This window comes from Neomonachus schauinslandi, chromosome 5 (genome assembly GCF_002201575.2).
Source record: "Neomonachus schauinslandi chromosome 5, ASM220157v2, whole genome shotgun sequence".
Taxonomy (NCBI): domain Eukaryota; kingdom Metazoa; phylum Chordata; class Mammalia; order Carnivora; family Phocidae; genus Neomonachus; species Neomonachus schauinslandi.
The window spans coordinates 51,047,076-51,070,753 of NC_058407.1; the positions used below are offsets into that span (position 1 = coordinate 51,047,076).

General features: G+C 43.6%; 1 protein-coding gene across 2 annotated transcripts in view; it reads right to left on the reverse strand.

The window, feature by feature from the left end:
* Nucleotides 1–15,739: 15,739 nt before the first annotated feature.
* The window catches only part of TBC1D30 (TBC1 domain family member 30), a 36,912-nt gene continuing 28,973 nt past the window's right edge, over nucleotides 15,740–23,678 (reverse strand). The window contains exons 10-12 of one of the 2 annotated variants that reach the window (XM_044914770.1): nucleotides 22,911–23,050; nucleotides 19,923–20,129; nucleotides 15,740–16,698 (exon numbers count right to left, since the gene is read on the reverse strand). In XM_044914770.1, coding sequence (XP_044770705.1) covers nucleotides 15,986–16,698; nucleotides 19,923–20,129; nucleotides 22,911–23,050 — 1,060 coding nt within the window. In that variant the 3' untranslated portion in view covers nucleotides 15,740–15,985. Of the gene's footprint in view, nucleotides 16,771–19,922; nucleotides 20,130–22,910; nucleotides 23,051–23,678 lie in introns of both variants that reach the window. The other variant, XM_021678628.1, reaches the window with a different exon arrangement.

Here is a 23,678-nt window from a genome sequence, read left to right on the forward strand (position 1 = left end):
ACTTATGGAGGTTCCTCAAAAAGTTGAAAATAGAGCTACCATATGATCCAGCAATTGCACTACTGGGTATTTACCCCAAAGATACAAAAGTAGGGATCCGAAGGGGTACGTGCACCCCGATGTTTATAGCAGCAATGTCCACAATAGCCAAACTGTGGAAAGAGCCAAGATGTCCATCGACAGATGAATGGATAAAGAAGATGTGGTATATATATACAATGGAATATTATGCAGCCATCAAAAGGAATGAGATCTTGCCATTTGCAACGACGTGGATGGAACTGGAGGGTATTATGTTGAGTGAAATAAGTCAAACAGAGAAAGACATGTATCATATGATCTCACTGATATGAGGAATTCTTAATCTCAGGAAACAAACTGAGGGTTGCTGGAGTGGGGGGTGGGGTGGGAAGGATGGGGTGACTGGGTGATAGACACTGGGGAGGGTATGTGCTCTGGTAAGCGCTGTGAATTGTGCAAGACTGTTGAATCTCAGATCTGTACCTCTGAAACAAATAATGCAATATATGTTAAGAAAAAAAAAAAGAAGAAGAAGAAGGTAGCGGGAGGGGAAGAATGAAGCGGGGGAAATCGGAGGGGTAGACGAACCATGAGAGACGATGGACTCTGAAAAACAAACTGAGGGTTCTAGAGGGGAGGGGGGTGGGAGGATGGGTTAGCCTGGTGGTGGGTATTGAGGAGGGCACGTTCTGCATGGAGCACTGGGTGTTATGCACAAACAATGAATCATGGAACACTTCATCTAAAACTAATGATGTAATGTATGGGGATTAACATAAGAATAAAAAAAAATAAAAAAATAGAGTGCCAAACCCAAGAGAAGTTTCATTCATGTTCCTTGTGGAATCAGATTCCGCAAAAATTAGTCAGAATCTTTCAAAGTTCCTGTAGAACAAATAAGCACATGCAGTCATGTTTTAGCAATTAGGATGAAGTCAGAACAGGCATATGTTTCGAATCTGTGAATGATGCAGCCCTGGGAGGGTCTGTTTCACTAGATGAAAGAAAAGGTGGAATAATTGTCATAGCTCTTACCTAAGTGACATGTAGGACTGTGAGTGCTCAATACCCACTAATTGAACGAATGGAGCATAAAGATAAAGACCGGGGTTGATAGTGAAATTTCTGTGAAAAGAGTCCAGGATGGAAAAAACTGGCTTGACACAGATCCTGAGAAAAGAGCCCTGGGAATTGAAATTCAACTCAAACTCAAATGAACCAGCATCGTTATAATATATAAAAAGATAATACAATCTTATTGCATAGAAGCTTCCAGATCAAGTGCAGTAATTGTCCCTATACTTGGCATGAATTAGACCTCACCTGGAATGTTATGTTCTGTTCCAGGAAAGACATAAGAAGGCCATTAGCAATCCCAGTTTTCTCCAGAGCATGCCCGCAGACTGCTTAGCACAGGGCCTTGGACCTAAAGCTGTTCAATAAGTAAGTACTGAATTACCCTGAACTGATATGGAAGAGTCTGGAGATCATATGAGCAATGATTATGGGAAGGTGAAAGGAGGTGGATTTTAGCTTAACACAGAATGCACTTTCTAGCAGAGCTGCCGCATGATGAAATGAGATGCCCAACGAGGCAGGAATCTTAGTACAGAGAGTGTTCCATCAGGTGAATGTTCATCTACCATGGATGTTACCGAATGTTACTTATACTAAATAGAAGATTGAAATGGATGGCCTCCAAAAGCTCTTTTAGTCTGAGCAGTCTGGACAGGTGTCAGGGCCGACAGAGGGTATGTCCATAGCTAGCTTGGAACGCAGTCCAGCTAGTGCTGCTCCCCTCCCCAGCAAGCCCCTGCCTGCATCCTAGTCTTCAAAGGGTGATGCTTTTGGGCTCCGGGCTGCAACTTTACCATTTGCACAGCCACGGACAGCAGTCCCAAGGGGCACTTTGTTGTCACAGGGTGACCTACACTGGACACTGGGTAGTGCCTTATGCCCTAAACCAGCCGTAGCACTTGTTATCCCTTACCATGCTTCCCACTCTACTTGTTTGGAAAAGGAAGCAGTTTTTGAAGTCATTCTTTAAGACAAAAAGATCTTTGGCTGGGAACTTTTTACCTAAGTGCTCCCTATCCAAGAACCAATTCTACATGCTTTTTAAAAACTTGATGAGATGAGAGTCCTGGGGAGAGGAGATGCAACTTCCTGCTCCCTTCTTCACACAAGCATCCTGAACACACTGGAGTAAGACCTCCCGCATATTGCCAGTCGCCGGCTGTCTGGTGATGTTTGCATGAAGCAACAGTGGCACCTAGTGGTGACATTAGGTAACCACATGCTTCCTCTGTTCGTGTGAGAAAAACTGATAAAAACCTAATCCTTTTCCCCAATCTCCCTTTGTTCCTCTTACTCAAGCAGACCTGATGACAAGTTGGCTGGGGGATAGGAAAAGTCAGTAAAACAGGGAATCATTAAAATGACACATGCAGAGTTACTAAATACTTCATATATCTCACTATGCATTCAACCACTGATGTACAACCAAAATTCCTCTCCCGAAGGCTGACCCACTGAGCTGGTGCTAGTCTATGCTGCAGAAACCAAACATTATATATCATCTACAGTATCCAGTTTCTGTTTCTTTAAATACACGAGAACCTTAAGACACCTGTGAAACAAGATTTCCTCCACTGGGGCACCTGGGTGGCTCAGTCGTTAAGCATCTGCCTTCAGCTCAGGTCATGATCCCGGGGTCCTGGGATCGAGCCCCACATCGGGCTCCCTGCTCTGCAGGGAGCCTGCTTCTACCTCTCCCCCTGCTTGTGTTCCCTCTCTCGCTGTGTCTTTCTCTGTCAAATAAATAAAAAATCGTTAAAAAAAAAAAAGATTTCCTCCACTGGTTTCTATAGGGTTTTTTTTCTTATAGTTGTCTCTTACTGCTTTTTAATAACCATGGCCCTTCTGCTCCAAGTCTAACTTAAAAGGGGAAAGACAGCAGTGTGGGTTTCAGTATTGGGGGATCTAGTTCCCCATGTGGCGTCCACCACACCACGGGAGGCCAGCAGCTGTTCTAGTCCATCCCTGACGTAGAGACAGGATCTTGTAAGCATCCCAGCACACTTCTCCAGCTGCCTCCTGGGTCTGCCTCTCATTGTATCAGTTTTTTTTACTGGGAGGAGGGGGCTGCATGAGGGCAGGTGGAGGTACCAGCTTCTAGAAGCATTGTCAATAGATGGTTTAAGGTGTAAGACCTGGAGCCACACTCCCTGGCTTCGATTCTAGTCTCTGCCACTTCAACCTCTGCCAACTCTACGGTCTTGAGAAAGTTCCTTATCCTGTCTAAGCCCAGGTTCCTTATCTGGAACGTAAGAAAGAACATTGGCCCCTACTCTTGGGGTGGTTATGAGAATTACATGAGGTAATCCATGTATGGCCCTTGGCACAGGGCCTCCCAAACAGGAAGCATTCAACCAATAATTAATTATTGGTATTCTGTGTTTATCCCATAGAACCTGCAATTCTCAAACTTTTTCGTCTTAGGACCCCTTTACATAAATTCTTTAAAATTAAAAGGACCCTAAGTTCTTAAGTTTATATGTGTTATATCTTTTGACATTTACTATTTTATACACCAAAGTACTTGAATTTTTTTTAAATGACAATAAATCCATGAACATAAATAACATTTTACGAAAAATAACTGCGTTCTCCGTAACAAGAATACTTGGTAAGAGGGGCGCCCCGTTTTACGCTTTGGCAAATCTCTTTCGTGTCAGGTTATTAAGAAGAGAGTTTGTTTCTCCCACCTGCTCCTGCATTCAATCTGTTCTAATGTCACACATCACGTAGCCTCTGGAAAACTGCTCATACGCTCATGAGAAAAGGAGGGTGGAAAAGGCAAGTCACGTCTCAGTGTGGTCATGAAAAGAGTCTTGGCTTCCTGGCCTCCACGAAAGGACCCCAGGGACGCACTGGGGTGCCCAGACCACACCTGGCAGGTAGCCGCTGTGGCCCATAGCACTGTCCAGGTTTCCCGGTGTTAGTACCAACAGAGCAGCAGGCCCCAAGTCAGCTCGCTGGCAAAACTGGGAGGATTTGCACAGGCTAGAAGGTCAATGAAACTGGACATAAACACACAGCTGCTGGTGGAAGGGGCAGGCAAACCCTTTACCCCGAGCCTACCACACACCCTCTTGTTCAGAAACTCAGATGCGGGCCACACGGAAGGCCAGAGCCCCACTACTCTACCGCATGGACCAAGCTTGTTTGTTGACTAATAATATCATTCCTGGAATCCATCCATTTGCTTGATGGGATACAATTATTTTCTGTTACTGTTTTTCTTGTTTTAGTTTTTTTTTTTTGGAAGAGAGCCAATTCAAGGAAACTCAAACATTCACCTAACATAATTCCTTTCTCAGAAATTTTTTTTGTTGGGGGGCACCTGGGTGCCTCAGTTGGTTAAGCGTCGGACTCCTAGTTTCTGCTCGTGGCATGATCTCAGGGTCGTGAGATCAAGCCCTGTGTGGGTTCTGTGCTCAGCTTGGAGTCTGCTTGAGATTCTCTCCCTCTCCCTCCCTCTCTGCCCCTCACTCTCTCTAAAATAAATTAAAAAATAAAATCTTTAAAAATTTTTTGTTTAATTCCAGTTAGTGAGCATATAGTATAAAAATAGTTTCAGGAGAATTTAGTGATTCGTCACTTACATGTAACACGGAGTGCTCATCCCAGTAAGTGCCCTCCTTAATCCCCCTCACCCATTTAACGTATCCCCCCACCCACCTCCCCTCCAGCAACCCTCAGTTTGTTCTCTATAGTTAAGAGTCTCTTATGGTTTGTCTGTTTTTGTTTTTTTTTAATTCTGGAAATCCAATAATTGCGCGTGACTTAATCATTACTTGTTATTTCTACATCATTATAGGTTGGATCGATTGATGGTGGTAGTTTTGGCAAGCTTTTATACAAATATTGCTGAGTGAGACCCTCTTTTTTTTAGATTTTATTTGAGAGTGAGAGTGAGATAGAGAGAGAGCACAAGCAGGGGGAGTGGCAGGCAGAGAGAGAAGCAGGCTCCCTGCTGAGCAGGTAGCCCAATGCGGGGCTCAATCCTATATGTACTAAATTTTACCAAAAAAAAATGTTGAATTAAGTAACCATTTCAAAATTTTTTAAAACACCATTTTTATAACACAATGATCAATAGAGTGCCAAACCCAAGAGAAGTTTCATTCATGTTCCTTGTGGAATCCGATTCCGCAAAAATTAGTCAGAATCTTTCAAAGTTCCTGTAGAACAAATAAGCACATGCAGTCATGTTTTAGCAATTAGGATGAAGTCAGAACAGGCATACGTTTCAAATCTGTGTTCCCAATTGTATCCCATCAACCAAAAGACCCTGGAATCATGACCTGAGCTGAAGGCAGACGCTTAACCAACTGAGCCACCAGGCGCCCCTGAGTGAGACCCTTTTAATAGTGTTTTATTCTTTATCGACCTTTTGAGCTCCTTAAGTGTAATCTATGAGGTGACATCACAGTCACTATGTCCCTCTATGACACTCAAAACTCATGCAGTGGTTCATTCTCTGCATCCGGTGGAGAGGGGTAGGCTCCAGAGATGATCTCTAGGACAGTTTTCAAAAGGAGGGTAGTGCCAGGGCTCCCTGGAGCTGCCTGTTTTGGGGGCAGAGCCTATATTTTTCTCTCCACAAGGCTCTAGAACACAGGGCATCCCCCGCCCTCACCACACTTGCTCTAGAAACTTGAGAAGTTACTGTATCAGCCAAAACTCTGAGCTGTTGGCACCGAAACCCCAACTGAAACCGCTGTAGTAGAGCAGGATTTGGAGGGATATGCTTGCTTCTTGGAAACACTTTGAGATGATTCCACTCAATCCAGGAGTGCCACAAAAATAGAAATATGATGCGTAGATTGCGGGCTAGGAATATTATAACATAGGAACCCGTTCTTATTCATATGAACGGCATGCCGGGTGAAAGTTTTCCTGCACTTAGGTGAAGTATAGTCTAATCTCTAGATCTACCTACATCTCTGCTTCTCTACATTAGCCATATTGTGCCTGTCCTATTTCCATCCTTCCCTATGTCTCTATGTGTACATACGTAGCCCAGTAACTTTGCACTTGCTCTTCCCTCTGCCTAGAATGTCTCTCCCCAAACACCTGCAGGAGGACCTGTGACACAGTAGTGATCCCTGACTCCGCCCTCTGGCCTGTTTCCTGTGCCCCTCCCCCCTCACCTTGCAGCTCCTACACCCACAGTACACACTCCATGCAGAACATCATGAACACCACCAGAACATCATTTTATGGCACGTAATTGCTCTGAACTACAGTTGTGATCAATGAGAGAGAGAGAGGGCCAGATCAGTAGTTTGCAAACTTTACTCCCCAGAACCCCAAGGCCTGCACAGAGCAGCTTGGGGGTGACCTCAGGCAACAAGAGGGGAATAAGTGGGGAGGGATTTGGCCCCTCTGCCCCAAGCTCAACTACAGAAGCTCTGATATTGCTCAAATTTGGTTTGAAGACAGGGTTCTGCTGTGAATCTGAAAGTCCAGAAATAAACCCTAAAACACACAGGTATTAAGTACAGGATAAACAAAAAAAGAGAAGATGGTTTACTTAATAAATGGTGTTGAGACCACTGAGTAACCATTTGGGAAAATGTTAAGATGGAACTTCAGTGCACATCTTACACAAAAGTAAATTCCAGATGGATCAAAGATTTAAGCATGGAAAATGAAAACCATAAAAAGAAAAAAAGAATTTTCAAATAATTCCAAAGATGTGGGGAAGGCCTTTCTAAATATCATATGAGACCTAGAAGCCATAAAAGACTGAATTTGAATAAATGTTTTTAAATCTACATACAGGTCAATACATTAGCATAATGTTTGAAGATAACCAGAAAAAATGAGAATATTGCAATATTACAAAGACATTTTTCTTAATGCATAGAGAACTTGTATCAATAAGAAAAAAAGACCAAAAAGGAACATAGGCTATGAACAAAGGACCTATAAATGATTTTTAAATATACATTAATCTCATGCATATTTTTTAAAAGGACATCAATACCTGTCTAATCAGGAAAGATCAGAAAGTTCGATAAGATATTGAGTCATGTGAGGAATTTACAGAACATCTGTGGAGAGTAATTTAGCAAAATTTATCAAAATCTAACATTTAGGGGCACCAACATTAGGTGGCTCAGTCGGTTAAGCGTCTGCCTTTGGCTTGGGTCACGATCCTGGGGTCCTGGGACCAAGCCTCGCACAGGGTTCCCTGCTCAGCGGGGAGCCCACTTCTCCCTCTTCCTCTGCACTCCCCCTGCTTGTGCTCTCTGTCAAATAAAATTTTTTTTAAAAATCTAAAATGTACATTGTTGACAAGTAATCCCATGTCTGAGAATTTATCCTGTAGCTAAACTTGCCCATTTGCAATATAACAACATATATACAAGGACATGCATATTCTATATGTATGGAATCAGAAGCCAAAAAGTTATCTGACAATGGACAAGAGGATGAATTCACTGTGAACGGACCTAGAATGGAAACGGATGAAGCAGTAAAAGGAATGAGGTCAGTCTACCTGCACTGTTAGGAAAGTCTCCCTGATACATTAAGTGAAAAAAAAGAGTCGGAATATTAGGTTAGTATTTATGAAAACGTGTGTGGGTGGGTGTGTGTGCATGCGTGCGTGCACAAACATGCTTGAATATGCACAAAGTACTTCTGGAAGGATCTGAATGAAAGTGCTAACAGTGCTTTCCTGTAGGTAAGGAAATTGGATGGCTCAAGGTCGAGGTACAGAGAGAGACCTAGTTTTTACTACATGCTTTTTTGTACATTTTGAATTTTCACCATGTGCAAACACTACCTGTTTAGAGTAAACATTTAATCATTTTGTAATTCTGTTGCTTAAAAAACATTGAAAATTACTGAGCTACATGATCTCTCAATCTGACATTGAATGATTTCATTATTCCAATACACTTTTAATAATTCCATACTCCGCGATTTGTTTCCCACTTGAAGAATGCACTAGAAATTGTCGTCCATAGCTCCACATGCAAAGAAAATCTTTAAGCTTTTCACCATTTGTTAGGTTCTGCTGCACATACATTTGTGGAATTTATCATGTAACAGTTATATATAACCTGATTTTTCCCAGACCTCAGCACCTTTTTAGTCCAGATGGGGTCCCTATAACAGCAATGACACAAATCACTCTTCTCACAGATATATTTTGAAAGTGTCTATAAAGTCTTCCCGTCCTCTTAACACCGGGCAAGTCTTTCTTGAAATCCTCAGGGGGTGCTCTTAGGTGTTCCCAAATAGGTGTGGACCCACCACGTGCCCCCATGGCTCTGCTAAACACTACAGGTCCCAGGGCACCTGGGTGGCTCATAAGCATCTGCCTTCGGCTCAGGTCATGATCCCCGGGTCCTGGGATCGAGCCCTACATCGGGCTCCCTGCTCGGCGGGAAGCCTGCTTCTCCCTCTCCCACTCCCCCTGCTTGTGTTCCCTCTCTCGCTGTGTCTCTCTCTGTCAAATAAATAAATAAAATCTTTAAAAATTAAAAAAAAAAAAACGCTACAGGTCCCCATGAGGACCATGCCCAAATCCAGCCCTGCAGGTTCCCAGCAGACACCACCTGAGACATGCTGGAGCCTTCTCTGTGAAAGAGCTGCATGGCCACCTAATGAGGGCAGAGGGAACCCACCTTCTATCTCTGTTACACTCTGTGAGGGGAGTTCCACAAGTATGCTGCTTAGGCTCCCAAATTTTGTGGAATTTGGTGAAAATATCTCTTTTGTGTTTTGCTTACAGTCCCTCTGCTCTCCACAGGACTCAGCCATGAATGTAGATGGGGCTAGAATAGTAGGCAAAATTAGCCAAAGACAGTTTCATACTCAGAATCACCTCTCCTTCTGTGACAAGGAGATACAAGACTAAAGAAGACTCCAGGGTTTGAGGTAAGAACCCTCCTCATAAAACAAGAATCATGCTCCCTGACTCTTCACCTCTTTACACTATTATTTTTTTTAGATTTTATTTATTTGACAGAGAGAGAAAGAACACACAAGCAGGGGGAGGGGCAGAGAGAGAGGGAGAAGCAGGCTTCCAGGATCCTGGGATCATGACTTGAGCCGAAGGCAGACGCTTAACCGACTGAGCCACCCAGGCGCCCCTCTTTACACTATTATTATGCTAGGGAGGACAAAGCCAAAAATAACAGATAGCAGCTCAGGAGAGGCTTGAAGCACTATACGGTAAAAAATATTACTTTTCACTGATTATGCATCCACTGGTTTGCCTTTATAATCTGTAATCTTCATAACATCCCTGTTCCAAGTAAGAGATGTTTAATATGGACGATAGAAAGCCTGACCAAACTGAGCTAAAAGCAAACACTGGAATGTTTGCTGATGTAATAAAATGCTGGAGAGAGACAGATTTAGTTTCAGGTATGACCTGATCCAGGGATCACTTGATAGGAAAAGGGGCTGGTTTCTGTTTCTCAGCTCTGCTTGCTCAGTGTTGAGTCTTCTCCAGCAGGCCTTGCCCTCATGATTACAAGACTGTTCCCAGCAGCAACTCGTGAGCTTTTCCTTCCAGGTGCAAATCCGTTAGAAATGAGCAAGTCAGCTTCCCCAAGACTTCAAAATAAGACCCAGCAACTGAGTTTCTGTGCCCACGGGCTTGTCCATCAGTTAGACAGCACAGCCGGGAGGAAGGAGAATGCTGAGTGGCTTAACTCAGGCCCTGTGCTCCAAGGGCATCAACCTCACCAGGAGTACTCAGACGGAAGTGGAGGAGGACCAGCTCACCTAGCAAAATCAGGGCATTGCTGCCAAAGGAAGACAGTTAATTGTGAGCAGCAAAAATAGCAGAGTCCACGACAAAACTTGCGAGGTTGAAAATACTATTTTCACCATACAGATGGAGAAATCAAAGGTCCCAGCTGTTAGGTGATTTGCACAAAAATCATAGAACTGGAAAGTGGCACGGATTGGATTTGACCTGAATACTGAGTGGGCTAAGACTAAAAAAGGATGAGGGGGTGTTTCCCAGGCAGACTGGAGCAAGGAGGCTGCTCTGGGCAGAGGTCTGTGAATACACAGTTACAAGGATGTTGGGAGGGCAAGGAGCTTTCAGGGAATTTCAAGTTGTTTGCAACGTTGTCAGGCAGTGCAGCAAAGAAAAGAGCTCATTCTGGTGTCAGAGGGATTAGGACTCTTATTTGCCAGGGGGTGACCGTGGACAAGGACATAACTGCTCAGCTCACATCATCATCTGTAATACAGGGATAATACGCTTCATGGAGTTGTTGGGAGGAATAAGCAAGATAACATAATAAAGGAACTAGGACAGCACCTAGCACATAGAAACTCAACAAATGGTAGATAATACTGTGCTGATGATAAGTTGCAGAAGGTGATGAACGGGAAAGATGGTAGGAAAATAAACTCAAAAAATAACAATAGGTCAGATCATGCTAAGATAAGGATTTTAGATTTTATCCTCCAGAAAATGGGGAATAATGGAAGGATTTTGACCAGAGGGGTGGCCTAATTAGTTTTTCATTTTGGATCACTCTGGTAGCAATATGTAATTACAGCGGTGAGGGGTGGAGTGGGGGTCTAGTAAAGAGACCATCAAAATAGATTGACCAGCGGTTGCCAAATCTAGCTCAGTGCCAAAATTACTAGGATTTTTGTTTGTTTTAATACAGATTTCTGGACTCCTCAGCAGTGGGGAAACATCTGGGTTGAGCTATCAGCTAGTTTCCACCCAGCCCTGTTGGTCCCTTAAGGGAACTGATCTGCCTCCTTCCCAAGGATCAGCATTGCCTAAAGGAAAACTAGGATTGTAGCAGGAATGCAAATATTAAGGAATAGTCAACTCTCTGGTTTTCTTAACTCCAAGATTCTTGAGGCCCCTTGGATGCAGAGTGGGGCAATCAGATAAGGACTGGGGGTGCCAGAAGAGGTGAAGAGGATGGGATGGAGCATGACTTTTCAGGACGTCAGTGGGTCTGACCAGAGCTGAGCTCCAGGAAAGATGTAGATTCAGGTTCAGGAGATGGCCAGCCCAGAGCCTCTTGGGAGCTGATCCAACCCAACAGTCTCCCAGTCCCCATTCAGTCCCCATCTGATTGAGCACAAGCTGCCTGTGTGAAAGAACCACGGCCTGGTTCTTCCTGCCTACTTTTCGCCACCATCCAGTAAGGGCTTCCCATCCACAACTCTATCCCAGCGGCTCTATGACTCCAGACTTTGCTGACTTTGAACTGCTTTATGTGGGTAATAGATAATAGTCATTTCAATGGGCCAAACACTCGTGGGCCACTGCATTTCCATCTTATGGATGAGCCATAATTCACCCAACCAACCATTTCCCCTAGTCTCAGATGTTTACACTCTTTCCAAATTTCTACTAGTAAATTTACCGTGATGAAAATTTGCACATAAACCTTTTACTGCCATCACTTCCAACTCTACAATATCTAATACTCTTCGATGAAACCTGCTAATGGTTATTTTCTCAAGTTCGAGTTCAAATCTCACACACTACTTTCTTCTCAAAGGATGCAATTGGAGATCATTTGATAAAGTTCAATACAGTTAACCATTGAGCAACGTGAGGGTTAGGGGCACAGTCAAGAAGCCACATGTAACTTCTGACTCCCCCCAAACTTAACTACTAATAGCCTACTGTTGACCGGCAGCTTTACCAATAACATAAAGTTAATTAACACACATTTTGTATGTTATATGCATTATATACTGTATTCTTACAATAAAGTAAGCTAGAGAAAAGAAAATGTTAGGAAAATGGTAAGAAAAAATGTATTTACAGTACTTTATTTATCAAATAAGTCCACATATAAGTGGACCTGAGGAGCTCAAACTCCTGTGGTTCAAGGGTCAACTGTACCTGTTAAGGATTTTTTGAAAACCTCTTAGCGAGCAAAAAATAAAAGGTAATTTCCTTAACCTGATAAAAGATACCTACTGGAAATCTCAGCAAACATCTTACTCAATGGTTCCCTTAAAAGTCAGGAATGAGATATGAATGCCCGTTATCACTGCTTCTATCAATACTGGAGGTCCTAGGAAAAAAGATAAAAGAAAAAAAAGAGACTGCTGCCTCATCCAAGGGTGTAGAGAAACAGGCATATTCTCATTCACGGCTTGTATGAGAAGTTCGACCTTTAAGGGTGGCAATTTGACAATATATAGGACTTAGAGATGTTCATACTTTCTGACCCAGCACTGACCCAGCACCACCACCACGGTGAACACACCCGGAGGAAACACTTAAGGCTGTACACAAAGATGTTGAGTATTGAGGTGCGCTCTCTCAAGAACTACCTTGAACAGGAACCGCCTGTCTAACAACAAGGTACTGGTTATGTGAATTCTGGCATGAGCACGTGATGGCCTACTAGTCACTGGAAATACTGCTGTATAAGAGCATTTACTGGAGAGACAGCTTTAATCTACCTTTTTGTGTGTGTCTACACACACACACACACACACACACAAACAAGAACATACTGGAAAAGCCCATACCAGAATACTGATGATTCCTTATGCTCTGTTTTGCAAATTTTCTTAAAATGCATGCTACTTTTTTAATTAGCAAAAGTACTGTATTTTAAATACTGCCTCAAATGACTGCTGCAGGCAGCAGAGGAAGTGGCTCAGGAAGAGTAAAGGGAGACTTTAGGAGGAGTGCAGCTGCAGCATTACCCACGATCACAACTCCCCACTCCTCTAGAATCCATTAAGACCAGGAAGCTCAATTGCATTCTTATTGTTCTATTTTATTAAAACAAAGGAAAATGACAAACCTAAAGGTTAATTTTATACACGCACGTACATTCACACACACATTCTTAAATAAACTCTCCGTTTACTCATACTCAGGAACCCGCTATTCTGCCAAGTTCTCCAAAGGTCACAGGCCACCTTGCAACCCAGTGATTAGACTGGAGGAGATGGAGCTTACTGGGCGGTTTCCCTGGACCACGTGACCAGGGAGGGAGCGGGGCGGGGGGGGGGGGGCTGAAGAGGTCAACAGTGCCATGTCAATGGCACAACGGTATTCTACGCGTGAGCTCCGAGAGAAAAACACCGCAACAGTTACAACAATGAGAATCTTTATGCACGTATCTCTGTAATCCCTACAATTCTTTAGACAACAACAGAGACCCAAAAAAGGAATACAATGTTTCAAACATTACAGAGGTCAACATTACAAAGTAGGTTTAAATCATCTGGAGGCTTCTGTAAGAGGACTGGGGTGCGGAAGCATCGGAAGGAGTCGACTGCCCGCACAAGTGCTGACAGGGGACAGACCTAGCTAGAAACAAAGAAACCGCTACTAGGTAAGTACTTCTGGTGCTTGCATACAGTGTCCAATACACACGGACGATAACAAGTCCATACTGGTCTTTGCCCATGCAGTGTGGTAGAGGCTACTGCACTTGTCTTCATTTTCTAAGGTAGGCAAGGCTCCAAAATTGACCGATTCACATCGTGAGTACATGGTACAATGCATGCACGTTATTGGTACAGAGAGCGCTTCGACAGAAATCCGTCGGTTTTTAAAATCCTGACAAGGTCATTTTTACCACAAAGGATTATTACACTTTCATTTCTTCATTCTTTCATCTGGGATCGGTACTTATTCCAAAGCATGTGCCATCTCATCCATCCCTTTCTCAGAAAGACCAACACGGGGGAAATGGGCTGGGCAGGCGCTGCTGAGGCCAAGACGCTTGGTAGATAGCAACAGCGCCATCCTAAGGATGGTGGCAAGTGGCCTCCACCCCATGCCCCACCTCCCTGAACCCAGATCCTCAGGGAGCTGGGAGCGGCCTCAAGAGAAGAAAGAACAATTCTCTATTCGAGTCAGACATCCCTCAAAGGAATGAGTCTATTCTGACTCATGTGGGTCGGGGGAGGAGAAAAGAATCTAAGGTGGAATCATTCTTATCTATAAAGTTTTAGCAGATGGAAGAAAATCATGTCATTTGCTTAACTTTGGAAAATGCAGTGGGTCCCATCCCCTGGGGGTGGAATGCAAAGTAAGCCCAACATTCCACCTACACTCTTCCCAAGACAGAGGTGGTGGGCATCGCTGCTTTTTAAGAAGCTGCGTGCTAACTTCAGATGGCACAGAATTCGAGACCAAAACCGCAATGACTTATTAGTCATATTTTCCACCTTCAGCTCCTTCGGGGGTAAAAATACCACAGAAGGGATAAAATGGCTTTTCTCACTATGTCATTGTGTTTTCTGTTCAAAAGAGCCCACACAACCACATTCTCTATTATAAAAATTAATACCTCTCATAGTAAAAGCCCTCTCTAAAATTATAGCTTTGGTTTCAGAACTGGCAACCCAATTAGCTCAAATTAACATCGAATGCATCAACAATATGCCAGCAAGCACGGCCAAGGTCTTTCAGAGATGAGGATGAAGATGCTGAGTCTATTCTTCTAATGACAGTAAGAGATGGGGGCTGAGGAGTGAGCCTTTGTTCAGACAAATGACAGCTGCATGAAGCATTTTTAAAAAGAGCTACCTTTTTGGGTAAAAAGGTTAGAGCTGGTTTTGTAAAATGCCATCACAGGACTCTGTAACGTCTGGAGAAAGGTCCTCTGAATCAGGAGGGAGCATAGTGAATGGCTTCCCGGTCCTGGTGTTTAGAACTCATGTAGCCAATGCATCTGTGTACAAAGAGCATCAAATCCGCCTACGGTGCTGGAGGAGACGTGACGGAGTCACACTGAATACCAGGAGTATTTACCTTGAGTGTCTGAGTGCACTTCACCTCTGTTGTGGCTCAGAGTTCCCATCTGCATAGTGGAAATAACAGGTGCTCTCTGACCCGCTGCGACCGGGGGAGAGGTGGGTAAGAGAGAGTTAGAAAGCACTAGCGCCTTCTCCAAAGAAAGGCAGTGTTCAAGTAACAAAGTACTCAACAAAGTACTCCAATCAAAAAAGCACAAAATTCAAGTAACAGAATTGCAGGTGCTATGTTCTGGCTTTTGAACAGCAGAGGCCTCACGGCATCTGCCAAGAAGAGCTGGTAGGTAAATGAGCTACGTGGCAGAAGATGCAGGACAAGCTCCATATGGAGCCCATCGAGTCCTGCCACCACTGAGGACTGTAACTCTTCGTCAGAGGAGAAAATGAACCTTGGGAAAAGCTTCGTGGAATCAGCAAGCTGTTCAGGGCGATTGTTTAATGCATATCCCATGTGTGTTCTCTGCGTAAGATCTTCAAGTTGGTGGACCAACCTAAATTTCAACAGATAGAGGTTTTCTTCATTTTGCAGGTACAAAGAGAAAGAAAGGCTATCTACATTTTTCTCCTGCACTTTAGCATAAGAATAAAAAAACAATCTTGAGCCTGGCTGAAAGAAACTACTGAAGAAAAACTCACATACATAAACATTCCCTCAGTGGGGCAGGAAGAGGGAAATTGGGAAGTTTTTTGCAACTAAGAAACTTACTTCCTTTTTACAGTTTCTGTTCTAGCAAGCTAGTGTGTGCATGCTTGAGGATCAGTAACACCCAGAGAACCAGAGAAGGTCTGGGGGGAGTGCAGTCACAGGAACCCTGAAGGTCCTCAGAACAGGAAGGAAGAGGGGGTTAACAGTCTAGATGCACAGTCTTGTCTAAACAATTCACAATGAAAAACTGGGAAAACTTCACACTTTAAAACTACAATATTTATTCTGCCACAAGAAGTCACTGGATCCGTTATCGGTGGGTGGGGGAAAACATACCCATTCTAGCTCCCAGTATAAAACTTCCAGTTCCCATTTTCACGGACTGGTGTTCAACTCTGAACCTATCTATTCGTTTTCACTGGACAGTCAAAACTCTTTTGGAGCCATTCAGCTGGAACCCTCAGACTGCCATGAGAAGGTGAATCTAGATTCAGTTTCTGAGGGCCATCATCGTTTCTTAGTGCTACTGTTTCCACCACCCGATTTGCTGAAGCTCCTGCTCATGTGAGGAAAGTGCACGGTTGGGGTTCTTTCCGTAGGACCATACAGTCCCAAATTCCTGGCGGTGGCTGACTTCCGCAGTGGTTTGACGCTGGGGAAAGGGCTAAAGATGGGCGCTTTCGGGTGGCTGCCCTGGGGAGGTTTGCTGGGGACTCTGGTTTCACCAGGGGCATCAGGCAGCTCTGGGAAGTGCTGCGGGCAGGGCGGGTGTGCCTTGGGCTCAGGGTCGGCAGCAGCATCCCTCGGATTCAGTTCCAAGGCTTCTAACTTCACCTGGACCGCAGACACATCGGCATCGGCATCCCGGAACACGGGCTCTGGAGACTGCCCTTCGATCGTCCTCCCAGTGCTGCCTTCGGAGCAGTGACCCTCGCTCCCAGCTGTTGCTGCACACCTGGAAGAAGCCTCCGCTACCCCCAGGCTGTTAGCCCTGCAGCCCTCGTTCTGCTCCTCTATCAGCCCCACGGTGTCCCCACAGCCCAGCTGATTCTTGGTCCTCGTCATGTTCTTTTTGTGGACGCGGATGTGCGTTCGCCACGGGGAATTGAGCTTCGTCTTCAGGTCTTCATAGGGGACAGGAGACATCTTGCCTCCTGTGTGACCAGGGACGTGGATGACAGCATTCTTGGCAGGTCTGTTTGACATTTTCATCTTCTTTCCTAAAAGAAGGTGGTTGATAACTGGAGAGTTGTTTACCTGAGATGGGAGAATGCTGGTCACTGGCCCTTTGTCTGAAAGAAATGGTGAAAGGCTGGATGAAACGGACCACAGAGAAACCATCTGTTGTGGCACAGGAATCACATAGAGCTTGTCCCCCAATCCTGGCCGTGTATTTCCCAGGTTTTGGCAGAGCCATGTGACTGAAGGTAACAAAAACTGAACTCAATCCTAGAGCCCGGGTGCCTATTCCCTCCTCTTCAGAGGGGAGGAGACACCAGGCTGAGCATACAAAAGCAGCAGACTCTGGCCCCTCGTTACTAATTCAAGTGCAGATGCCCTACTGTTTCTTCCCAACAGTTTTTGTCTCTGAAAAACAACCTCAGAGGTCTTGTATCTAGAAAATATTAGAAGACTCTTTTAAAAATAAGTCAAACACTATGACCATATGGATTATCAGCTGTTAGCTTCTGAGAGGTAGGAAAAGAACACACCGCGTATTATGAAGTGAGAGACAGCAGGATGAGAGAAGTGATAAGAAGGTGGTAAAAACGCAGTGAAGTCACTGCTCCCCGATGCCTGGTCTTAAGTACGAAAATCCATTCCTGTGTCTTCAATGGACTTTGAAAGCGAACTGAAAACTGGAAAGCACCAAAAGCTGTGTGCTCCTGGAGGGCACTGTTGATAGGATTATTATCCTCCTCCTCCCGTGGCTACGACCAAGCCCCTATTTCAGATGATGCTCAAACACACACGGTTCAAACACACATGGCCCCAGGGAGAAGGCCCCACCATCTTCATGTGAACAACCTTCTTCCTGACGTCCATGTCATCAGCTGAACTCACTTCTACACTTCTCGACTACTGTCATCTACCTCTGGTCACACTCCAGTCCTTCCTGAAAATGCTGACAACTGTCTCCTCTTCACCTCATATCCTATTATCCCCCTCAGTTACTTTACTGTTTCTCTGACTGATCCATCCTCATGCTTCTTCTACCACCCCAATTCCATCCTAAACCTCATCACTCAGATCTACCTTCCCTGAATTAACTCTCCTATTCTTCTCTTTGACTCTTTTAGCTCTCAGGTTCTCAATATAGCCATCTATGGTCCCGAACCAAAGAGACTTTGGTTCTTCGATCTTTCAAACTTCCCATAACCCCTCGTCTGCCTCTGGGTCTCTTACACCCCTACCAGGCTAGATGCCTGGCTCATCACTGGGATTGCTGCCTCACCGATAACCACACATTCTCAACATCCCCATGCCTTTATACTTGGCAAAATCCCAAACCGGACCCACAAATCACATTATCTTTTCCAAAAAGGGGGTGGGGGAGAATCACACAGGCATGTGGACTGAAGCCCTTCAGATTCATTAACTTCCTATTTTGTTGGGTCCTCAAAGGCACAGAACAATCCTTTTCTTTCCTTCTTCCATTCCATTCCATGACCCATCCAAATCTTCCTTACTTCTACTCTCCCACTGTAGTCCTCCAACTTATTCCCAAGCAAAGGACATTTCCTCCAATTGCTCCACAAAAACAAAAGCTATCAGATCCAAAAGGCCCTAACTTCCTGTCCTCCCTAACCTGGGAAGTTGGTACCTCAACCACTATCCTCCCATCTTCCTTTACATCTCAGAAGCTGAGGTCAGGTGCAACCTTTTCCACCTATGCTGCTAATCCCACCTTATACCATCGCCTCTAAAAGCTTGCTACTCAAACTGGGATCCCCACCCAGCAGCACAAGCATCTCCTAGGAGCTTGCTGGAAATGCATAATCTCAGCCCTACCCCAAACCTGCTGGAACAGATTCTTCATTTTAACAGATCCCCAAGTGATTTATATGCACACTGAAGTTTCAGAAGCAATGCTCTAGAACTTTGCCTTTAAGCAATAATCTCTCCCTAAAAAAAAAAACTACCTAAAGAGTCAGTGAACTTTTCCTGCAAAGGACCTGACTGTAAATATCTTAGACATTATAGTGCAAAAGCAGTGATAGACAAATATGTAAATAAATGGGCATGCCTGTGTTCCAATAAAACTTTCTTTATAAAAAACAGGCAGCTAGCAGGATTTGGCCTGGGGAGCATAGTTTACTGACCCCTGACTACAGTACAAGGCACTGGGCCGACTTAATACCCACTGGCAATACCCACTGCTCACCATCCCACCCATAGATGTGTATGGCGCGGTTGAAAAGGGACTATGCAAAGAATCAGAACAGGGGCCTAGCCCTGGCCTGACCACCCACCATAGCTACGTAACCCTGCTAAGCCTTCCTGAGTCACCATTTCCTCATCTTTTAAAAGGATGTAAGAATATCTATCCTTACATTCCTCACAGATTTGCTTTAAGGACAAAATGAGGATACGTATGAGCCAATACTTTGAAATCACTTTCTTTCTTTCTTAAGGATTCCGGTTGAAGAAAGAATCTTCAGGAAGTTGCCCACTCCTCCCTTACAAGTGGAAGGTAAGTTCAGTTTTTGTGCAAGATCAGTCACATGCTCACGAGGCTCTTAAAAACCTGTCAACTCATATTTTGATTCATACTGGACTGGCATCATAATCATTAGGATTTCACTTAGAACAAGATAAACCACTTCCCAAATCAGCATGTATCACATAATAAAGCAGACCGTTCACTGGGATTTTTGGAATTTAAAAAGAAAAAGGCAGTTTGACAGTCCTTGGAAAAGAGCATTTCCAACTGCATTCCAATTATGTTCTTCTCAGCAGATCCCCAAGACACTGCTAACCCATCAGTGAGGCACAGGAATGTTTTTTCCCTTTTTCTCTGACCACAACTATCTATTATATGACTACCTAAATGACTGGTGGATAGCTCAATTTACTAATGCACAGATGAATACGTTCTGGAGGCAATAGCTCCAAAATGTCTCAAGTCCAAGGACTGCATGGCTTTTGCAACATTTTAATCATCCGCCAACCCCTCTCCACAAGCACACATAATAAAGATGTGTTTAATACCATCAATTGTCTGGTTCTTGGCACCTAAAAGGAACCCATGGTCTTTTTCTTCTGCAGAGCCTGATAAAATAAAAAATGAGATGCTAAATGTGGGATCAGCTCAAGCCAGCTGTGTTGGTGGATGCTGAGCTACAGAGAGTTGCAATTCGGACGCTATCCCCTGGGAATACTTGTTCTTTCTTTCACAACTGGACACAGAGGTGAAATCGATTCAAACAAAGAATCACATTACCTGCCCTGATATACACCTGATGCACCTGTTGCTGCTGCTTCTTCTTAATCCGAGAATACTGCCGCTTCAGCGCGTTGATATCTGTGGTCATGCGTTCCATCATCATACTGTTGAAAGCTGCATGGTATTCACTTCGACAGGAATTGATTGCTCCTGGACTCAGCTCGGCGATGTTATTAGACCGCAGGCTCTGCTCTTCATTCAGTTCTGCGCTCCAGGGGAGAGACATAAGGACACGGTGTCACGGAGGTTTAGAAAGGGACTAACTGAGCGCCGATGACACTATGCCCCGGGGTAGTATCTTAATTTCCAGAGAATTCGAACCACAAAAAAAAAAAAGTTCACTACAGTTTGTCTGGTATGTGTTTTCCTTTGACCCTGAAGAGATTTCTGCATTTTCTTATTAGCCTAACTGTGGATTTGAAATGAGCTGTGTGGGTTCACTGTTGGATTTTTTATTACCACTTTGGTCATTATGTAGACCTAAGATCAACTGTGTCCACATAAAAGTCACTGCCGTTTTCTAAAATTCCTTAGGAAGAGAGAACCCCAGGTCTCTAAAGTCCATTTAGAGATTTGCATATAACTGTGATATATAGACTGATTATAGAGTTCAGTCAGTCATTAGAAGTGAGTTTTTCTTAGGTTAAAAATAGCAACACATTCTATAAAATCATCAAAACTTCAGATCACTGCATCTCTAGCAATGAATGTTTGTTTTCATTTAACAAACATTTCCTGCTGTCTACTATGTGTGTTTTGCCCAATGTGGTTTCTACTCCTGTGACACCTACAACTAGTAGATTCGGCCCTTAAGTAAAATTGAGATTACATCTAAGAAGCAGAACTAGGCACTGTGTGAGAGCGTATACACACACACCACAGGCTTTTCTAGCACAATACAGAAAAGTGGCCTGGGAACCAGCTTTTAAAAAATAATCAATGGGGGATTTCAACTATGTTAACATCTACTAAAAGTGTTATTCAGATAAAACCTAAACATCAGATAAATTTACTTCCTTTTTCACTGAAAACACTTTCTTACGGAGAAAAAAATTAAAGGGGACCAGCTAACCTGAACTTACTTAAAACTGACCAGAAAGGCTCATGATAAAACTTAGGAGAAAGTGATCCCAACATCCTGAAGCACATAACAGCTACATAGAAAGAAAAACAGAAGGAAAAAAAGGGGGGGGGGCGGGGGGACACATACCCAGACTACAGAAATGCAGATGCAAAAATTTTAGAGTTAAAATACATATTGATTTCGTGGCTAAACACCAAAAGCTGAAATTCAGGTCACAAAGAGAAAGGGCGGAGGGCATGACAAAATCAATAGGACTCTTGCTGAGTTTAGGTTTTTTAAAAGCCATTCAAAGAGATGAGAGGAGAGTACATAGCAAGGACATACACACAAAAGCACATGAACCAAAACTACACAGCAGGCTAAAACTCAAAACGAGCGAAGGCCTGAAGAACAGACTACCACAAAACTACCACAAGCAGAAGAAAACAGCCAAACAAAAATAAACCTTCTACACACGAAGAACAAATTTGAGAAAATAGCCCCACGAATCTGGGAAGGTAGTAGGAAGCTAGCAGAGGGCAAAGAGAAGGCAGAGGGGCCGGATAGCTCCTGTCTCCGTCCTCTTTCACAAGGAGAACGGTCTTCAAACTAGAAGAGGTAGAACAAATGTCCTAAAGGAGGAACCACCACCCAACAGAGGAAAGAACATAGTGGGAGGACCATGAACTGCTTCCAAAGAGTTCGTTCCATCGATGGTGTCCAGACCACAGGAAGTCCATTCTCCACAAGAAAAAAAAAAAAAAATGTAGCATAGCATCCAATTCAAAGAGGGACACCACCAAACTGCAGGGCATTAAAAGGTGAATATACAGAATATTAAAAGTTCTGGAAGTCATATCTTTTGAAAAACTCTGAACTTGGACCATAGGGAAGGATTTGTGGGGTGTATGGCTGTTCTCAAAGATTTGATGAGACGTCCAATAGAAGAGGGAGTAGACTTGTTCTGTTTTGTTCAAAAGAACTATTAAAAGAACTGATACGTGGAGCTTATCTCTTCACCACTAGATACCATGGGCTAAGCAGAGGGATCCAGCAAAATGTCTTATATAAGAGATAATGAGTTTCTATGGGCGCCTGGGTGGCTCAGATGGTTAAGCGTCTGCCTTTGGCTCAGGTCATGATCCCGGGGTCCTGAGATCGAGTCCCACATCGGGCTCCCTGCTCCTTGGGAGCCTGCTTCTCCCTCTGCCTCTCTCTCTCTCTCTGTCTCTCATGAATAAATAAAATCTTTTAAAAAAATAAAAATAAATAAATTAAATAAATAAATAAAGAGATAATGAGTTTCTAACCATTCAAATTGAAGTAGAGGCTATCCTAATGTTTCAGAGGACATTTCTATAGTGGAAAAGAAGCCAATCTATATCAATTAAACAGCATGTGGTAATAAGCATATATTATATGCCAGGTTCTGAGCTAAGGAACAGAGCAAACAAAGTGAAATCAGATAAAGTGGGGGCAAAACATATCAGACAGAAAAAGGAATAGGTATGATGTATGCAACAGCGAACAGAGAGATCCTACTAAATGATAAAGTAGGGGCGCCTGGGTGGCTCAGACAGTTAAGGGACCAACTCTGGGCTTGGGCTCAGTGGGTGATCTCAGGGTCACGAGATCGAGCCCTGCCTCAGGCTCCCTGCTCAGCAGGGAGTCGGCTTGAGGATTCTCTCATTCTGCCCCTCCCCCACATGCGTGGGGCGTGCGCACGTGTGAGCACTCTCAAAAATAAATAAATAAATCTTCTAAAAGAAAAGATAACGTAACACAGAAGACACTTTAATAAAGACCTTCAGTACTGGTAATCAGGCCAGGAAACAGCAGGCATTTATCAGACACAATAATAACACCTTTGCTACAATGAACCAGGACATTAGGATCACCGACACAGAAAGCCGCCTCTTTACCTTTAATTTGCTTTTGGTACTTCTGCAGTTCAGGTGCCAGGAGCCCACTGAAAGGCCCAAGACACCCCACTGCATTAGCGATAGCATCTTCATCGTCTGGGTCGTTCTCCTCATCACTGTCTCTGACCTTACCATGTCGTCTTGGAAAACATAAAAGAAGAAAAAAAAGTATGCAAAGAAAATAGTGGTGTTTTTTAAAAATAAATGATATAGTCGCATGGTTTAAATGACATATACATAACTTTTATATATAAGTATACATATAACTTACATATAAAAAGTCTCCCTCCTCTCCCTGTCCAACTTTGGCCCCTGCCACCTAATTCCCAAAGGTGACCCTTGTTACTAATTTCTGATGTATTCTTCAGTTTCATTATGCATTAAGTAAGCAAATATAACTATACCATCTTATTTTTCTCCTCTTTTCAAATAAATATTAGCATACTACATACACTCTTTCGCACCTCACATCTATTTACCTAAAAATCTCTCCATATTCACACACAGCTTCCTCATCTTGTTTTTATCACTGCACTATATTGTATGCATGTAACCCACGTTATGGAACCAGGCCACTAACAATGCACACCTGAGTGGTTTCCACTCCCATGCTTACTATCATAAGCAATGCTGCCATAAATAACCTCATACGTACTGTGTTTTGCAGGTGTACAAATATATTTGTGGGATAAGTCATAAAGGTAGAATTGCTGGGTCAAAGGATATATGTACTAGTAATCTGGGGAAACACTGCCAAACTGCCTGCCA